Source organism: Aplysia californica, unplaced genomic scaffold (assembly GCF_000002075.1).
Source record: "Aplysia californica isolate F4 #8 unplaced genomic scaffold, AplCal3.0 scaffold00098, whole genome shotgun sequence".
In the NCBI taxonomy this organism is placed as follows: Eukaryota; Metazoa; Mollusca; class Gastropoda; order Aplysiida; family Aplysiidae; genus Aplysia; species Aplysia californica.
Window position 1 is genome coordinate 916140 of NW_004797368.1, and position 19910 is coordinate 936049.

The window sequence follows — 19910 nt, forward strand, 5'->3', positions numbered from 1 at the left end:
GCTATTATACCCTTACCTTGGGCACCCTCTACCCCCTACAGTCCTCTGTCACCACAGAACCATTCCCCCATTCCTTCACACAGACTGCAATATTCCAAACCATTTTACCCTTACCTTGAGCACCTGAGCCACAGACACTGTCTCCTGCTGTGCCAGAGCCACCGCCCGGGCCCGCTCCACGCCCGTCAGCTGACGCAAAGACTCCTCCATGCTCTCCAGGTAGTTCAGGTTGGCCGACAACTTGTTGGCCAGGGAGTTCGGCGACAGGCGTCCACCCTCTGGCTCGGACCGCCCACGAGCTGCCCCAGACACACCCGCTTTGTCACGTGAGACTGTCGAGAGCTGTGGCTCCACCCTGGGGGCTCCAGCATTCGAATCCAGCTGTCAGTCAAAGAAAATTAAACTGTCAGTTGTCAGCAACAGAACAACAAAACTACCTGTCGTAGAATAACAAAAACATCTTTGAGCTTCTGTCCAAAAGGATGAGCTTCTGTCCAAAAGGATGAGCTTCTGTCCAAAAGGATGAGCTTCTGTCCAAAAGGATGAGCTTCTGTCCAAAAGGATGAGCTTCTGTCCAAAAGGATGAGCTTCTGTCCAAAAGGAGAGGGAGCAGTTCGTCCACCCAAAAAACCCCTCTAGAACACCATAAATAAAAATAGCATAGAATGACCTATCTCCAAGAACAAATCTACTGTTCAGAATGAGCTTCACAGTGACATTCAAAGTCAGATTCCATCATTAAAATCAGTTTTTAAAATGGCGTATGGCAGAGTCTGACACTTATCAGTCAAAATACAGGACCTGCTTTTGAAACGACAAAGAAAGAGAACTGTAGTTAAGGAGTGATCACAATGTATGCAATAGCTCACCTTTGACCTCATGTGGCGAGGCTCGTCCTCACTCATCTGGGACACGTCTGTCTCCTGGCCAGCATCAGAAACTTGTCGGACGTAGCTGCCTGCAGCACCTGACCTCTTCTGGTTGGAGTGTGGGACCGGCGTGGCCTCTTCATCACTGTGGGTGGACATTGGTGGTTCACTCATTTATACATCATTGTGTCGACATGCTTCCCTTTACTCAAACAAACTCACTTATACATGTTCCATTAACTAGTCCAAGATGTTACATGGAACTATAAAAACTTTATAACCTGTCTACTGCAAAACTGTTTAACGACTGTGTCACAGCTCATACATTCCTATGAAAATGAAACAAAAAAAACAATGTCCCAATGTGGTAATATTCTGCTGTTTTTTCATACCATTATTATGGACTCGTATACTAGAGTGACTAGCAAGGAGAAAGGTTACTTCTCAATCTAGACAGAAAGTGCCCCCAAAGAAACTTTCCACTCTCTTCCTCATACCCACCTCCTCCCCTTCTCCTGCCTCACCCAAAATGCTTTTTTTTTAAAATCTTATGGAGCTATTTTGACCCTAATCCATTTTCCCCTGGCTGCATGACATATGACTTCACTCAACAAAAACCTACACTTACCTTTCAAAAGACATAGAATAGCCATGTTCTGATCTGACACTGGCTTGCTGTAATGATTTCTCTACTCTGGAACCTGCTTCATTTGACCTACAAACAGAAAAATGATGAGTTCAGAACAAGACCTTGAAAGTACACATAGGTTTTCTTTCACATTTTTGAAGATTTTTCAAAACATGAAAGTTCTAGTCTAAAGAAAAACAGTTTTTACTAGCAAGCCAATATGTGGCAATGTCCCCAAATTTGGGAAGACCCAAAGTGACCTAGAGACGCACAGTAAAGTCTGAAATGAAGCCCTGGAACTATTCGTGGGGGACATTGACCAAGATGGCCCAAACCAGACAGAGCTGGAGATCCTTTGTTGCTGCCCTAAACGCCAGATGGTGTAACGGGCAGTAAGTCCCCAAATTTAGGCAACATGGTAAACATTCAATGAACTTGTCTTTTCAACAGCACAAAAATGTCTCACGACTAGACAGTGGAATATGGTACATTCAAATAGAAAGAAAAGTGATTCCAAACCACACATATAGGATGATATTGAGACAAACAGCTCCTTTCAACAACACAATTTAGGTAACCTGAAGCTCAAATTTAACGCCTGGAATACAGCGAAGTCCTGTTGGCATTAACTCACACCTTTCTAAATTTTAAACAAAAGACTGCTCTAGACCACATTCCATGAGAGTTGCTTCCCCTCAGTAAATGAAGTTAACAATGTAAGAAAGAAATCCAAAAGTTTGGCTCCAGCAAGTGAACTTCAAGTTAACTCCACAGAAACTGTAGAGGTGACACAAAATCACAAAGCCAGAAACTGTAGAAGACACAAAGCCATTAAGTCAGAGATAAATATACAAAACTATAAACAAGGCCACAAAGCCAGAGACAAAGTTATAAAACTATAGACAAGGTCACAAAGCCAGAGACAAATTTGCAAAACTATAAACAGAGTCACAAAGCCATAGTCAAAGTCAAAAAGCCTGCGACAAAGTCGTAAAACTAGAGAAATAGTCACAAAGCCAGAAAACTGTAGAAGACAAAGTCACAAAAGTTAGAGACAGCGAAAAAACAAAAGTCACAAAGCCAAAGCCTGTAGATGAAAGAAAGAGATAACACCACAACGTAACAAACCTAAGAGAGGCGGCGGCCCCCGGTCGAGAGTGGGAAGCCCTAGATGGCAAGTTGGCAGAACGGCTGGATTGGGAAGACGCTTCACTGTAACCCTCCTCCTCCTCTTCTTCTTCATCTTTTGGCACTTTCTCTGTGGCTGTGGCCTCCAGGCGCGTCAAACGGTGTTTGGCTATCAGAGGCATGCCTGAGGCTGTGTGGCCCATCACCACCGTCTCATCCGTTGTTATCACAGGTTGCTTGGGGGGGGGGGGAGACAAACACTCATCAGTTTTACTTTTAGAAAGAATTTTTACAGCACCCGCAACACAATAAGGTCGTACCAGTGCCCACAATTAGAGATGTTACTAAAGAGTAAGGTACAAAGAAAAGGAGGAAGAGAAATAAGAATGACAGATAACTGACGGGAAAGAAGAAGCAAACCACACCGGAGAAGCCACCAACCAGCCATAAACATGCACACACACATAGATAATCGTTTCTGTCAGTTATTATAAAGTTGTTATTATTTGTCAATAAACATACGAAAGAACTATCAAAATCCATTTTTATCACAGGCAACTGTTGTGACAAAGACAGATCACACACGTTGGTAAAAAGCAATTCCACACCTCACAACCGTCACCTATGTGTGGCTCATGTAACTTTGGTCACTTAATGAGCAGGCCACAAAGCTGGAGGATAAAGCAGACATCATGATAGAGCTATCCAATGGCTGGAGAAAGCATGATAAATACAGTGATAGACGTAGGCTACGATAACGACACAGCCAACAAAATTTTTCCGAGAAAAAAACAATTGAAACATTCAAACAACGCAAAACAAATCCTGCATCAAACATCAAACTGCCATACCTTTAATGAGGTCAGATCAAGACTAGCCAGGAACTCATTGTTAGCTGCATCAGCTGTCGCTGCTGGTCTGGCCGCTGGTCTAGAGGTAGATGTGGCCGGGCTGCTTCTGTGGGGCAAGTCAGGCTGGTCCGAACCTGAAGAAAAAAACACACAGGTGAGAGAACATAGAACAAGTAACAAAACCAACTCAATGCAACTATGGCCAATTGCAAGGTGCAAGGGAAGTTGCAAGATAAAATATCCAGAAATAACGCCAGGAAAACAAGAAGTTGGACCCACAGTTCCCGACAAAACAAGGAAGAAATAAGACGAATATTTCAAATACAGCACGAGGGGCTCCTAGACAGGGAACAGGGAAAGAGAAAAGGATATGACAGAAATATAAACCTCCAGTGATTAAACCTCAGACAATCAACCTTCATCTGCAATAGCCTAGCAATCCAGGAGGCTAACAGTAGTAGCTATGAATCTACTGCGAGCCACTGTAGAGCCCAACAGGCCCACAGAGGTACCCTGGGTACCAACAATCTCTTAAAGGTCGAGCACAAAGGTGTCTAGCTGTAAATCAAATTTTACTTTTTTATAATGTAATGGATATTTATTGATGTCTCCACACTTTTTCTGTACAAAAAATAATATAGCAAGATCTATAAATCAATTTATTACATAGCAGTGAAAAAGAAAAGATATATGAATATGTCATGCCCTGGGCCCCCCAAAGGGCTACATGCAGTGGCGCTGCTTAACAATGCAACCTGCCAGTACACAATGCAATCTGCCAATACTTTACACAAAAGACCATCCTATACACAGTTATACCAACAAGAGCACATAATCGAGAACTTACCCGTGGCCACGTATCTGTTTTGACGCGTGAACACCGACATGACATTGAAGGGGTCAGCCTGTGATGGGTGCCAAGCATACTGCGAGCTAGGCTTGAAGGTGGCAGGGGGAGGGGCGTCTGACACACCCTCCGGGCGTTTTGGGCGACTGCTGTGGTGTGACCTCTGCAGACACAATCACAAGCAATGAGATTCCTCAAACAGATTCAGTTATGTGTGATGAATCATCTCTTACATCTTTGTTTGTTTCTTTGAGTAAAAAAAATGCACATTGGCACAATAATAATCATTTTGTGTTGGGAAAGAACAAAACAACAGCATCAACAGAGATAAAAAGAAAAGAAATAGGATCTATCAGTGACTTCTTCCAACCACCAACACCCTGTAATCATTTGAAAGAGTTTTAACAAGGGTATGATGGTTGCTTACATGTATAGTTTACAGCAAGTTACCACAACAATGGACCCATTTTAGTTATCAAAGATTAGAGGAGTTACTAAGGAGAACATGTAAAGAAGAGAAGGAGGAGAGATAATAACAGTAATTGTTCGATAAGAAAGAAGGAGCAAACCACATCAAAGCTCCTGCCAACCACCAAGAGCCAAAGTTTGCCCGTAACAAAACAAGTGACATTAAAAAGAAATAGGTGAAAGAGTAAACCACAGCACAGCACCTACCAACCACACACCGGTTTTGGAGGAGAGGCATTGCAAAAGACAACAACAAGAGACTTATTCTCCACAGAGCCGGGCACCCCACCTTGTTCCCAGGCACAGTTGCTGGAGTAGCTGCGTGGTGACCTCCATCAGAAGCCTCTGTGGCCGTGATCTCGCTGAAGGTGGAAGTTTCTGTCAGCTCCGAGGCATCTTCATCAGCTTCTCCACCCTGCACAGGCTCTTTGCTCTGGGAAAATTGAAAGAGAGAGAAAGGGGTAAAGAGGGTCTCCTACTAGACGATGAAGGGAGGAGATACGGCTACCACATAAGTTTGTTTTTGTAGAGGTTTTGCGGTGCTTGCAACTGCATGAGGTCATATGAGCGCCAGAAGATTAGAGGTGTTACAAGAGAGTAACAAATATAAAAAAGAAGAAGGGGAGATTAGGACGACGGATGTTTGATAGGAAAGAAGAAGCAAACCACACCACAGCACCCGCCAACCACCCACTACCACGTAAGTGTGAGGAGGATGTATATTGACGAGACAAAGAGTGATGAGGTTCACTAATCAGATGACTTAAAGATTTGCCAACCAGACAATGAGAGTGATGGGATTCACTAACTTGACAGCAAGAATGAGAAGGGGGTCTGTTCAATATGTTTTGTGAATAATGACAGCTATCACAGGAAGAGGCATGTGTTGAGATACAGAAGTCAAAATGTGGTCCACCTGCACACAGAAGTCCTCCATTAAGCCATCAAACAACATTCAAGACAAAATTCAGCAAGAAACTCTCAGCTTCTAGAAAGAACTGGATTGACAACAACAACAACAACAACAACAACAACAGCAACAGCAGCAGCAGCAGCAGCAGCAGCAGCAGCAGCAGCAGCAGCAGCAGCAGCAGCAGCAGCAGCAGCAGCAACAACAACAACAACAACAACAACAACAACGGGATCTATAACAGCAACTAGACAGAACTAAAAAAAGAAAAGGAGAGAAGTGGCAAAAATACAGCCACAAGGACAGAAAGAAAGAGACAACGAGAGAAATATTTTAGCATGTCTTACTCTGTGGCCTCCTTTCATCCTCTGGCCAAAGGTCTGACCACTGGGCAGCTCCCAGTTCAGCGCCTGCCGTACATTGTGTCCGCGGTACGCCGCCTGTATTCTGGCCGCTGCCATCTCCTCACGCTCCATGTTGTCGCTGGAGCCCACCAGGGCACGGGAACCTGGGCAGACAGACACAATGGAGGCACTTTCAAATTTGTTTGAGTTAAGAGAAGCACATTGACGATCCCTCACTTTAAACACTCTGGTATCAAGGGGAGCAAGCCAGCGAAAATTGATTTAGGAAAAACCATTGTCAATAAAGAGAAAAATAAGTCCGTTTCAATTTAAGGGAAATGCCTTCAGCACAGTCGGGCAATATCAAATTCCTACATGAATAACTAACTTTTTCAAGAAAAACTGTTTTTCCACGGCTGGCATAAAGAGAAACCATCACTCAAAGGGAAACACTTTGTCTCCCTCTCACAGAGAAACATCCACAAAGGTCAGAACAAAGAGAAACAATAACTCAGAAAGAAACATCTTGCCTAGGCACGCACCACTCATAGAAACAATTTCACAGAAAGAAACATCTCGTCTCCCTCTCACAGACAAGCATCCCATCTCGATGACAAAGAAAAACAATCTCTCTGAAAAAAAAGTTATGTCTCTGCAAACACAACAACAACACTAACCTGGAAGATCTGTGGTGAAGACTGCATGGTCCGTCCTGTTGCCCACAATCCTGCTGTGGCGGGTCGTGTTGCTGCTGCTGGGCTCTGGCTGCTGACCACCTGCTCTCATGTCAAGGGCTGAAAAAAAAGTATAATAAGCCAGAGTATTAGAGTTACTTGTTTCGGGGAACAAAAGGTGTTGACATTACTCAACAACATTTAATGATTGCAGTGTTACAAGACTTGGGGGGTGGGGGGCGCACCTACAACACCCCAGCACTGAACAGTTCAAAGTTCATGCTCCACATGTACATGATGTTTTACCAACATAACTCGGAAACATGGGGAGGAACTAGCTGCCTCTCATACAAACAAATAACCTGAAGCCATACATGACCTCCTTTTGGGGTGGGAGGGTGTCACTAAATTCAAATAAGTAAGAATTATATTCTTGTTTTTAGCCTCCCACATTGCTTTTTAAAGCCACTGTACTGCTTATAAAAGACCATACAACTTACCGTTGTTTTAACTCACAGAACACATTAACCTGCTTTTAGAAAACCCATTCACCACAACAACAAGAAGGCCAGTCCACCACTTTATGTTTTTTGTTTCAGTAAGAGTTTTACTGCACTTCCAACATAATAAGGTCATATAAGTGCAGAAGAGTAGAGTGTTACAAGTGAGTAACAAACACAAAAAAGACAGGAGACATGTTTGATAGGAAAAAAGGAGCAAAACACACCAGTCCACCACTTTGAAAAGACCACAGACATTACACCACAATCACAAGTCCACACAGCCTGCGATAACTGACCTTCAAACTTCCTCTTCTCCTCCGCTAGTCGAGCCTGCAGGGACATGGCCGTGGCCTGAAGCACCTTCTTCCTCTCTTCGTTGGTCCTGGCCACAGAGTTGGTCGTGCCCAGAGCAAAGACGGTCTCGGGCCCGGGCTGCCCGCTAGTACCTTGAGCGCCTGAGGCTGGTCCACGCGCCGCACTGCCCGACGAGGCTGCAGGGTCCAGGCCTCTCCTCTGCTGAACCACCTGCACATGGAGAAGAGGAGAGTTCTACCTTTGTCGTAACTCCTACATACTCCTACTGACACAATTCACACCAGTTTACACCAGTAAGAACATTTTACGTTCCTGTCAACACAATATAGATCATCTAGAAAGCAGACTGCTTCTGCCTTGTCTGTCCAAGACCCTCAAGCTGTGTGAGATACTCCCGGGAGGAAAAGCATGGACATTGATGAAAACCCTGAAAACATCACAGCCATAACTACTTACGAAACTAGTGATATAATAGTTTTTAAAACCCCAAAACTTGAGAAAAGTACAAAAATACCCAGAACTTTGAGGAACAGCAGACCCCCAACACACCTGTGAAAACCTGGACAACACGGTGTCAACATCCAGGTCAAGTTTGTGACCTTTGATCTCAACAGCTTTCGAGGGGCTGTCAGTCTCCCCCGTGGTGGCGAGGGCAGACATGGTAGCCGTGGCCCCTGTGGTGGTGGTGGCGCCACCAGTCATAGAGTTCAGGCTCATCAACGGCTGCTGGCGGCTTGGGTCAGACTTGTGTTTTCTGTGCTTGCCTTTGGTCCTGGAGACATTATTATTCAGACTGTTAATTTTTCATAGAGTTGATCATTCGTTCAGAAAATTGTTCGGAGAGTTTTAGTTTAAGTAAGAGATTTAAGACACTTGGAACACATATAGGTCACATAAGTGCCTAACACTCAATGTGTTACTTGAGAATATGAGAATAGCATACAAAGAAAAGAAAAGCATACAAAGAAAAGAAGAGATAAGGATGATAAACATAAAGATGTTCGATACGAAAGAAGAAGCAAACCACAGCAGAGCACCCACCAACCACCCACTAAGACTGTCATTTTACTAGAGACTACACCATGCAGAGTGAAGTGATACAACTCAAAACGGGCCTATGACACGTAACTGCTTTTTTAGAAATGAGGAATAAAGGTCAATTTGTTCTTGGGTAGAAACAAGGCCCAACAGACACTCAAAGAGGAGAGAAGGTCAGTAGAACATACCATAAGGGAAGTTGCCATATTACTCCATATTACAGAATATATGGACAAGCGTGAGAGATAAAAAGGGTTCTGGAGACAGTGAGAGCTGTCGTCAAGGAGAGGACAAAGACGAAGTCAAGCACTCACTCCTCTTTTCTTGGCGTGGCTTGTGGTGTTGAGTCATCCTCTGTGTCTTCTGTCAGAGTGGAGTCGTCGTCCTGGTCCATATCCATGGCTACATTTTCCTTGTCTGATTTTCCTGTACCAGCCTGAGGAAACGACAACAAAAATTGCTAGTACGCAAGTGTATCGGTTTACCACCCTTTTCAACACAGTAAACTAAAAATTCCTTCAAAGTAGTAAGAGAAACTAAGACACAAAATGTAACATTTTTGACAAAGAGTTCCATCCTTTTCTCCACCACTCATGGAGCACAAATTGTCCAACTGCCCAACACAAAGTCTCCACTGACTTCTTAAACAGGCTCACATTAGCCAGGCTTTCTGAGTTTGGCCTGCATCATCACCTCTTTGGCTCCCAAAGATCACCCTGCCTCTTGAACTAGCATAATTTTTAGAGACCATGAGACCTCTAGACCTCACGTAACGTTCTGAGATCACAAGGCCTCTATACCTCACGTAACCTTTCCAGATCACCAGACCCTTAAGACCTTAAGTAACCTTTACAGATCATCCAGACTCTAGAACAAGAAAATCTCCAGATCAAGTTTCTGGACCCCCACATAACCTTTCGAGATCACCGTGCCTTATGAGATCACCTGGCTTCTAGAACCAGCTTATGTCTTCCCTAGCTTTCCTCTTTTACTCATCCAGCCTCCAGACCTCAACTCACCTGGCCTCCCTTGCTCCTATCCCTGGCCACCTTCCGGCCCCCATCTGCCTGGCCTCTGCTTTTGGCCGACGTGACGGCCTTCTTGCGCTGTGTCTGCGCCAAATCCGTCAGTATCTGCTGTCTCTTTTCGTTGTCCCGCTGCCTGGCTGCCTTTTCCTGTGGAGGGCAGCACAAACAGATCTTAGGGCAGCCAGAGAACATGAGCTAAACCACACACAACACACATAGCACATCACTACCACACTGCCAGCTTTCTTCCCATGCACAATAAAGAGCTTTCAATGTGTTTTTTTTTACACCCACCCCAATCCCCATAGGCACAATTTGGATCATTTGGAAGTTGGCTCCTAACCCTTCCAGTTTGGCAAGCCCCGAGCTGAAAGGGATACAAATCCCAGCAAAGAGACCAATACACTCAATCAAAATTTCTCCCCACTCAGGAATTGAACTTGGGTCTCTGCAAGAACAGCAAAACACCTAATTGCCAAGCAACACATACCGGTGTGAGGAGCTCTACAGACCATAGTCCCCAAGGCCCACACAAAAAAACGCACAGGCTTTGTAAATACCAGTTCAAAGAAAGCATTTTCTTTCTTTTTCCTTTCCTTTGTTGATGACAATCTGCTCTATTATGTTCGCTTTCTTCCCCTTTTACTTCACTCCACAGGGAGCATCAGCACAAAGTTGAGACAATTACATTTCACTAATATAGCAAGAGTGCTTTAAAATTCTATTCCCAATATACACTACAGTGCTCTTTCAATTTTACATGGACAGAAAGACTGATATTGTTCTCCTTGAGTGAGAAAAGCTCCAATAAATGGCAACACAAACACACACACACACACTGGTACGCATGCACACACATAAATAACTAGAAATAAACAACCAAATGTCCACCAGACATAATGTTTAGATAGATAAGAGACGTAACTGGGTGAATAAGAGGAGTCAGGGTATAGTTAATCTATCTCTCTCTCTCCCTCCCTCCCTCCCTCCCCACACACACACAACCAGCCAGACAAGACAAGACAAACAGATCCTCTCTCACATCATGTATCTTCTTGATCCGGTCAGCCTTCTGCTTGGCCATGTAGCGACGCACAGACTCAGGGTCATAGTGACGGCTCTTCTCCGTCGGCTGCTGTTGGGGCTCTGGCTCTGAGGGACACAACAGGGACATTTTGTAGGAATAAAGAGAAACACTTGACTTTTTTCAGTTCCGTTTTAGTTTGTGTTTTATAGCACTTGCAACTGCATACGGTCATATGAGCACGCAGGGGGACATTACTTTAAGTTTAAGCATTTTCAGTTTTGTAGGAATTAATTATGAATTTTGCTAAGGTAGTAGCCAAAGCCTACTCTTTAGTTTTAGTAAGAGTTTTACGGCACCTGCAACACAATAAAGTCTACTCTTATCAATTTTGGGACCACCAAGGAACATGCACAACTTGCACATGGGGGACCTCAGAGATTTTTTCGTCCTTATCCAAGAAGGCAAGGTGTTAGTGTTCAATCTTATCTACCCTTAGATCAAAGGAATGGCTGAAATACAGCAGTAAGGAGTCACGGCGTAGCAGTAGAAAGGCAGCAAAAATTATCAGAAGCCAAGAAGAGTGGGATGGGGCAGAAAGTCAAGCCGAAAGCAGATGACAGAACATAGATAAAGAGCAGGAAAGGAGGTTAAAGGAGAAAATTTTTAGAGAAGAAATGTTCCATTACTGTCAGGTTTCGAACCCAGACCTATTAAATGCGAGGTGAACACTGTATCTCTGGACCATTGTAGCTCCCCGTTTTAGGAATACCAAACTTACAACACGGGTAGGTCATATGACTGTCAAAAATTAAAGGTGTTATTACTGGACAGAAACAAACAAGGAGAGAAAATTTGTTTGTTTTAGTAAGAGTTTTACAGCACTTGAAACACTATTAGGTCATTTAAGTGCCAGAGGTAAGCAGTGATACAAAAAGTTAGTTTTATTTCTGTTTTAGTAGAGGTTTTACGGCGCTTGCAACTGCATAAGGTCATATGAGCGCCAGAAGATCAGAAGTGTTACAAGAGAGTAACAAACATAAAAAAGAAGAAGGGGAGATAAGGACGATAAATGTTTGATAGGAAAGAACAACCAACCACACCAGAACACCCGCCACTTACCAAGCAAAGTTGCTTAGTTGCATGCAATAATAGGTCAGAAAAAAGCAGTCAGCACAAGTGAGCGTGAGAGGAAGGAAAGAAGCATGCAAGACATACAAATATAAATGTTTCTCAACTTACCTGTCCACTTTGGAGCTTTTCTCTTAACAGCAGGTCGAAATCCTGCTCCTGCAGAGCTTTCTGAATTCCCTGTGTGAGAGTTGAGAAGAAAACTGATGATAAAAGAATCAGGGAGGGAAAGAAAGTGAAGAAGATAGCACAATTTATTCTAAAAGGCCTGCACCAACGCACAATAGAAACAGAGATCTTTTGCATAATGGGGAAAAAAATAAAGAAAAACTATTTTAAAAAAGAAGAAAAAAAGAGGAAAAGAAAGAGGGAAAGAATGTAATAAAAGAAGAAAAGTACGAAGGAACAAAAACAAGAACAAAAAAAAGAAAGGAAGTTTAAAAGAAAATGAAAGGAAATAAGTAGAAAAAAACCAAAAAAAACAATGAAAAATAAAAGAAATTCTACTCCCAAACAAAGCCAAAGGAGAGGGGCTTCAGTATCATAATTGTCAGAGCAGCCAGGAGGAATCTTAGGGGAGGCACAGTGGCATTGAGGGCTGAGGGGGGAAGGGGAACCCGAGACACAAGAGAAATCTTGTTGAAAAGACCCCAACACTCACGCCATTTAAACTGTCAGGCCAGCAATACCCCCAAGGGATGATGGTTTGCCTCAAGGGCACCTTGACAGGAGGTTGGGGGGGGGGGGACACAAGGGACACAGGGGGCGTTGAATTTACATAATAATGTGACATTCCTTCTGTGGGCACAAAAGATTTCTCGACACTCCTGGCCAGGCATAGATCATTGGGGTGGGGGAGCTGCAATTCTACTGTTTTACTCGGACAAAGAGGAAAACATATCCATAAATCCATAAAAACGTCCCAATGCCCTTGAGGAATTTCTGAAGAAGACCCAAGGTGAAGAACTGGTTTATTTTTTATTAGCCTACTGCCAGACACATGGCCACAGTTGGTCAATTGTCACATTCAATAAATGCTGATTTCCTCCTCCTGTAAAGACACACTATCTAACAAATATTATACACATCATTATCCCCCCGCACCCTCCTCCTTTTCACCTACATTTCAATAAAGAAGCAATAAAATTTTAAAAATCAAAATTGTAAAAAAAAAGTCCCACCCACACCCATACCCCCCCCCCCAAAAAAAACACCACACACACATCCATACACACACAGCCACACCCACACAAAGTAGGCAAGACCTGATCCCATCACGACTGTCCTGGGTCAGCATAATATGGAGAACACCAGATCCAACAAGTCATTCCTTCACCAATCAACACACACACCCACAGAAACAGCCAGACAGAAAGTAGGGAAACCTGATGTCGCCTAGATTGAGCTTGGTCACCATGTTGAAAACATCCCCAGGTTATTTGTGCAGTTTGTTCATTTTAGTACGTAGAAGCACACTGATGCAGCAATTATCATTTTGTGCCGATTTGTTTGAGTAAAGAGATGCACATCGACACAATAATGGTCACTTAGAGCAGCGAAAGTTTTTTTGTTTGTTTTAGTAGAGGTTTTATGGCGCTCGCAACAGCATAAAGGTCATATGAGCGCCAGAAGAGGTGTTACAAGAGTCTTTTAGAGAGTAACAAACATAAAAAAGAAGGGGAGATAAGAACGATATATGTTTGATAGCAAAGAAGGAGCAAACCACACCAGAGCACCCGCCAACCACCCACAATTATCATTTTGTGCTGGTTTGTTTGAGTAAAGAGATGCACATCGACAAAGTAATGGTCACTTAGTGCTGGGAAAGTAAAAAATTAAAAAGTAGGACCTACAAGCGGCACCCTCCAACCGCCAACCACCAGCAATATTGTGCTGGGAAAAGAGCAACAGAAACAACAGAGGAAAGAAGACCGCCAGCGGAGGCTCCAACCACCAGCTCTCCAGGCAATGCTTCCTTCAATAAAAGAAACAAAACCTCATAAACAGACACAAAAACAGGAAAACCTGATCTCACTCAGCCTAACAGGTAAGTCGTTCATACACACAGGCAACACACAAGAGTCCACACAGGCACAACCCAAAAGCAGCTAAACCTAAAGGTCATTCCTTGACTAACACAACACAGACATTCATAGACCAATTCAAAGTATGTGATGTAATCTTACAAAATGTGAGAAAGCAAAGATGATAAACCTGGTTTCATCTCACAAGAGAAAACAAAGAAGACAAATCTGATCTAATCTTGTGAGAGAAAGCAAAGAAGATAAAAATTTGATCTCATCTTGTGTGAAAATAAGATAAATCTGATCTCCTCTCGAGTGAGAAAAACAATGATAAACCTGATCTCACCTAGTTTTAGCTCACTCAGCATGTTGCGAGCGTCCTCAGACAGGGCTCGGGCGTTGGCCACCACAGCCTCAGTCTCAGGGTCCCTCGGTCGAGCCCCAGCAGACGCTTTGGCCGCATCGGGGTTGGTCGACTCTGCCCCATCAGGCTGCCGGCCCTCTCTCCTCACTTCTGCCAGTGCGGCGTCTCGCGAGGGCGCAGCGGGTTCTTCCCCAGTGGCGGCGGCTGCCGTGCCACTGGATGGCATCGATTTGGCCTTGGCCTTGAGGGCCATGCCGAGTTCTTTCATTACAAGCTCCTGGCCGGCTCGCCACGACGAGGTGGTGATTACGTCTGGAGAAGAAAGGTCAGTTTTGGTGATTATGGTAAAAGTTCTAAGGCACTGGCAACTGTATACGGTCATATGTAATATAAGAAAGGTCCTCTTTGATTAAGTAATTGTTTATGTTTTATACTTCCTTCTCCCCTCTCTACTGTCTATACAATCTGGATGTCATTTAAGAGATGAGGTGCTTCAATCCTGCCCACAGGGCCAACCCAGACTGAGTGGGATACAGTAACCTAGCAGACAGACCAAGATAGGGGGCTCTCGTGGCCTAGAGGTTAAGGTGTTGGCCTCTCACTCAAAAGGTCCCGGGTTCGAATCCAGGTAGCGACCGAAAAATTTTCTTCTCTAAATTTGTCCCCTTTCACCTCATTTCCTGCTCTCTAGCAATGTTCTGTCGTCTGCTTTCGTCTCCACTTTCTGCCCTCACCCCGTCACAACTTTTGCCCCTTCCTCTGGGCTCCTGATTCTTTCTGCAGCCTTTCTACTGCTACTCCTTCGCTTCTTCTTACTGCAGTCTTTCAGCCACACCCCTGATCTTCCTGGTAGGAAAGATCTACACCTAGCCTTCTCGGACTAGGGCGAAAAATCTCGGAGGGCACGTGTGCAAGTTGCGCACGTTAAAGATCCCTTGGTGGTCTAAAATCGATAAGAGTAGGCTTCGGCCGCCACCCGGGCAAAATTCAAAATTTCCTACCAACTGAAAATATTAGGTGTGTCCCGCGCGCTCATATGACCTATGCAGTTGCGAGCGCCGTAAAACACTCTACTATAGAAATAAAAAAAAGAAGAAAAAAAAAGACCAAGATACTTAATAAAATAACTATCCACAAGAAAAACAAAATCATATCTTGTGGGAGCAACAATAAAAACCCAATTACATCTACTTGGTAAAGCAAAGCCACAGACTTCAAAAACAGAGAGATGTGAGAAACGCAAGACTTAGCTGAGGCTCCTTTCAAACCAACCACAAAGAAATGGATATCAAATAGACCAAAGTGACACCCAACAGCAATATTTAACCACGGGGAAAGAGAGAAAGATCAAGAGGAGAAAACTGCAGCAAGAAACATAAACCTATCTCCATTCTCACAACGGAGACACAGAGGACTCTTCAGAGGAATTTTGGACTATCCCTTTCAAGAAAAACACACACAGAGACACACACATACACACTCACAAATATATGCAAACAAACACACAAGCCACATGGAAAGCGTAAGAAGGGAAGACCTAAGATGACATGGAGGCGAGCGGTATCAGCGGAAATTGAAAAAGCGGGGACATCATGGAAACAGATAGAAAAGGATGCTCAGGACAGGCTTCGCTGGAGTAATGTTGTTGATGGCCTGTGCTCCACTGGGAGTTAAAAAAGGGCAAGAGAGAGAGAAACACACAAGCACACTAAAAGCCATAGCTCATGGAAAAACAATTTGTGTGATGAGCACTCACTTTTAGCACCAGATTTTGAGGACTTCCTGTCAGAAAAGGCCACTACTCTGGCCACTTTCTTTGGCCGATCTGGGATGTTGGCAGAGGGTGCCACATGGCGGACAGGGGCCGCACCTGGAGAAAAATAGTTCAAACGTCAGTGTAAGTCAAAGAGAAGTATATTGACAAGATAATGGAAACTTAAAAGAGGAGAAAAACAATATGTGAGGCAGGGTGCTGAAATCAGGCACTCGTCAAAATAATGAAATCGAAGAAAATGACATTTATATTCCCATTTGTCTATTTGTTGAATAAGTCCATTTAAAAACAATTTTCTGAGTGGCTTTTACTGAAAAATATAAATTTACAGTTTCCAAAGAATCTCAAGCTTTGGAAGTCACCAAACTATGGTGGCCATTTTCGTTTTCATTTTACCTCTGAAACAAGGTGATCCCCCCTTCTTCAATCCAAAATATCTTAACTTCATTTGGAGATATAATAATGTGGATGTTTTGGGTTTTTTCAGCGAAAGCAAGACAAAAAACAAGCTTTAAGATTATACCAATAACTCTATATACCCAAAAATTGATGAGCGCTTGATTCCCAAGACATCATTACACGTAATGCCCAAACAAAAGCAAAAAAAAAAAGGGGGGGGATAGAAGCTGGACCTAGCAGTGTACCCTGCAACTACCCGCTTGAGTCACAGAAATGTACATTATCACAATAGCCAGCATTTAGTGCTTGACAAAGCAAACCAAAGACTTCAACAATGACATGATGGGAAGACAACTATCCAGCCATTTGAGAGCTGACATTTGTTGGGTGTCATTTGGCACCGGTCTATTAAATGTTAAGTCGCCTTGTGTCTGAGGTTATGGAGCGCTCCATTTTTTTTTATAGACTGGCAATTTTGAGTAGTCTCTCACTTTTAAGTTTAGTTTGAGTAAAGAGAAACATATTGACACCATAAGTCATTAAGTGCAGGAAAAAGCAAGCACAGGGAAAGAAAAGAGGTATGCCCTACTAACGGTACCCTCCAGCCATCCGCCCGGATTTATTATTCTTGAATCTTCTAGAACAATTCAGTTCAGCAAAACCCATTATAACAAACTGAGCCACATAACAACACCATCACTCCTGCTTACACTGCAACAGCACAACATGTTTCCACCCACATCCCTCACAAGAGAAAAAAAGTAGAGTCTTTCCCTAGTGTTCCTTCCACTAAGTCACACCTAACAGCCTCGGCTGACCGCTGTCCTCACCTTCTGCATCCTGTCTCTTGGTCTGGAGCAACGGTGCCTTTCTCCCAGAGCTGGACTTTTTCTTGCTAGAGGCTGAAGACTTTGGAAACGTTCTCGCTGAGTCAACGCTTGCTTCGGAGAATCCTGAAAACAAGGCAAACAATACAACAGCCATCAGACAGACTACACACAGACAATACAACAGCCATCAGACAGACTACACACAAATTTTAATTTAATTTTAGAAAGCGTTTTACAGCACTTGCAACACAACAAGGTCATATAAGTGCCGAAGACAGGAGGAGTTACAAGAGAGTAACAAACACAAAATAGAAGGAGGGGAGATAAGGACGATAGATGTTTGATTGAGAAAAAGAAGCAAACCACACCAGAGCACCCACCAACAGCCCACTGAGACTCCACACAGACAGTACAACAGTCATCAACAAACTCAACGCAGACAATACAACAGCTATCAAGCAAATACTATACAGACAATAAAGCAGCCATTACACCCATACATAAAACACAACAGCTATCCAACAGATTCCACAACATCCATCTCAAAGACAAGACACAAACTTTTTTTTTTCTTCACCTGACGGACATTATTTGCTTCCAAAGTCCCCTCATTTAAGGGGATTCATTAGTTTTAAGAATTTACTTACAGCAAACCCTTTCTTTGCAGCACAAACTCTCACCTCCAAAACACAAAATCTCACCGACTCGACACTCTTCACCAACAAAAACTCTCACTTCCATGACACAAACTCTCACCTCCATGACACAAACTCTCACCGACTCGACACTCTTCACCAACAGAAACTTTCATCTCCATGACACAAACTCTCACCTCCACAACACAAAATCTCACCCACTCGACACTCTTCACCAACAAAAACTTTCATTTCCATGGCACAAACTCTCACTTCCATGACACAAACTCTCACCTCCATGACACAAACTCTCACCTCCATGACACAAACTCTCACCTCCATGACACAAACTCTCACCCACATGACACAAAACTCTCACCCACATGACACAAAACTCTTATCTCTCTAAGACACAAACTCTCATCCACATGGCACTCTTCTCAGACACACACACTCACACCCCCATGACACAGAACTCTCACCTCAATGACACGCGCTCTCACCCCCATGACACAAAACTCTCATCTCTCTAAGACACAAACTCTCACCCACGTGACTCTTCTCCGACACAACAAACTCTCACCTCTGTAGCTGCGGGCGGGCTGTGCTGCTGCCACCTTGCGAGGCTTAGCCTGGCCGCCAGTGGCCTCCCCTGTGAGGGGCTGTCTTGGGGGGAGGGCTGGGGGAGGCTCCCCACTGGCGGAGCTGTCTGCTAAGCTGGTGTCTGTGGGTAGGGGGAGGGGAGAGGCGCAATGTTTTAGTTTTAGTAAGAGTTTCACGGCACTTGCAACAAAAATAGGTCATATGAGTCCCGAAGATTTGATGTTTTACTGAAGACTAACACAGAGACAAAAGAAGGACAGATAAGGAAGACAGATGTTTTTGTTTTTTTGTTGTTGGTATTTGTTTTAGTAGAGGTTTTACGGTGCTCGCAACTGCATACGGTCGTATGAGCACAAAGGGGTGGATGTCAACAGAGAAGTCCTTACAGTTACAGGGAATCAAATCAAGGTTACTCTGCTCACCTCTCTAGCCTCAACAGCACAAAGTCTGCTTCAACTATCAAGACACCCTGGAAATAGCGGATCACAAGAGTGTGACAAACATACAAGAGAAGTAAAGGACAAATGACGATAGTAAGGATTAGGAAAGGAAAAGCAGCAGTTCCCTGTTGCGGTTCGGTTCAGGCACAGTTATGAGCATGACATTGATGAATCAGCCCATTTACAATTCTACTGTGCATAAGAACATGTTAATGTCCCTGCTTTGGGAGGATGATAGACGTTTGCTAGGAAAGAAGGAGCAACCCACGCGAGAGGATCCATCAACCATCCAGAGGAAGAGAGATTAGTTTAGTTTTAGTAAGAGTTTAACGGAACTTGCAACACAAATAGGCCACATAAGTGCCGAAGATTTGAGTTTTTACAGGAGACTAACACAGAGACAAAAGAAGGAGAAGTGAACACCAGCAAAAGGGGGAAGAGATAGAAAAGAAGATGGAAAAATCCCAGGGTGGTAGAATGGCCATGGTCTGGACACTGGAAACAAAGACTAGAGGGAGGGGGTGAGAGGAGAAAGTGAGAGGAGGGAGTGAGAGGAGGGAGTGAGGATGAAGGACTAGAAAGGCAAGAAAAGGAGAGTTCTGTTTTATTTTTAGTAAGTGTTTTACGGCACTTGCAACACCATAAGGTCATATAAGTGCCGAAGATTAGAGGCGTTACAAGAGAGTTAGAAACAAACACAAAAAAAGAAGGAGGGGAGATAGAGATGATAGATGTTTGATAAGAAAGAAGGAGCAAACCACACCAGAGCACCCGCCAACCACCCACAGTGAAAGGAGGGAGTGAGAGGAGGGAGTGAAGACGGGGGACTAGAAAGGAAAGAAAAGGAGAGTGGGTGAAATGAAGAGAGATAGAAAGGGGGAGAGAGAAATGTCAGGAGGTTCTCTGTCAGTTGAGATGGCAGCTAGGTTTGTGCCTGAACAGCCACCATTAGAAGGGAGGTTGGGGGACAGAATAAAATAGGGGAAGGCCAGGACAGAGTGAAGAAGAGAGAGGTTGAGGAAACACTACACAAGTTGTACTTTAAGGAAGACTTGCGTGTGTGTGTGTGTGTGAGTGTGTGTG

General features: G+C 43.8%; 1 protein-coding gene across 1 annotated transcript in view; it reads right to left on the minus strand.

Annotated features, from left to right (window-relative positions):
- Window positions 1-19910, minus strand: part of LOC101850156 (centrosome-associated protein 350) — a gene marked incomplete at its 5' end in the record, with an annotated part of 52556 nt that overhangs the window by 22899 nt on the left and 9747 nt on the right. Inside the window, 19 exon segments of the mRNA XM_013080761.1 lie at window positions 115-381; window positions 870-1014; window positions 1498-1584; window positions 2626-2861; window positions 3477-3610; window positions 4324-4486; window positions 5081-5224; window positions 6049-6209; window positions 6723-6839; window positions 7519-7747; window positions 8087-8309; window positions 8890-9011; window positions 9595-9750; window positions 10646-10755; window positions 11870-11938; window positions 14129-14458; window positions 15903-16016; window positions 17150-17272; window positions 18368-18508. Coding sequence (XP_012936215.1) covers window positions 115-381; window positions 870-1014; window positions 1498-1584; window positions 2626-2861; window positions 3477-3610; window positions 4324-4486; window positions 5081-5224; window positions 6049-6209; window positions 6723-6839; window positions 7519-7747; window positions 8087-8309; window positions 8890-9011; window positions 9595-9750; window positions 10646-10755; window positions 11870-11938; window positions 14129-14458; window positions 15903-16016; window positions 17150-17272; window positions 18368-18508 — 3071 coding nt within the window.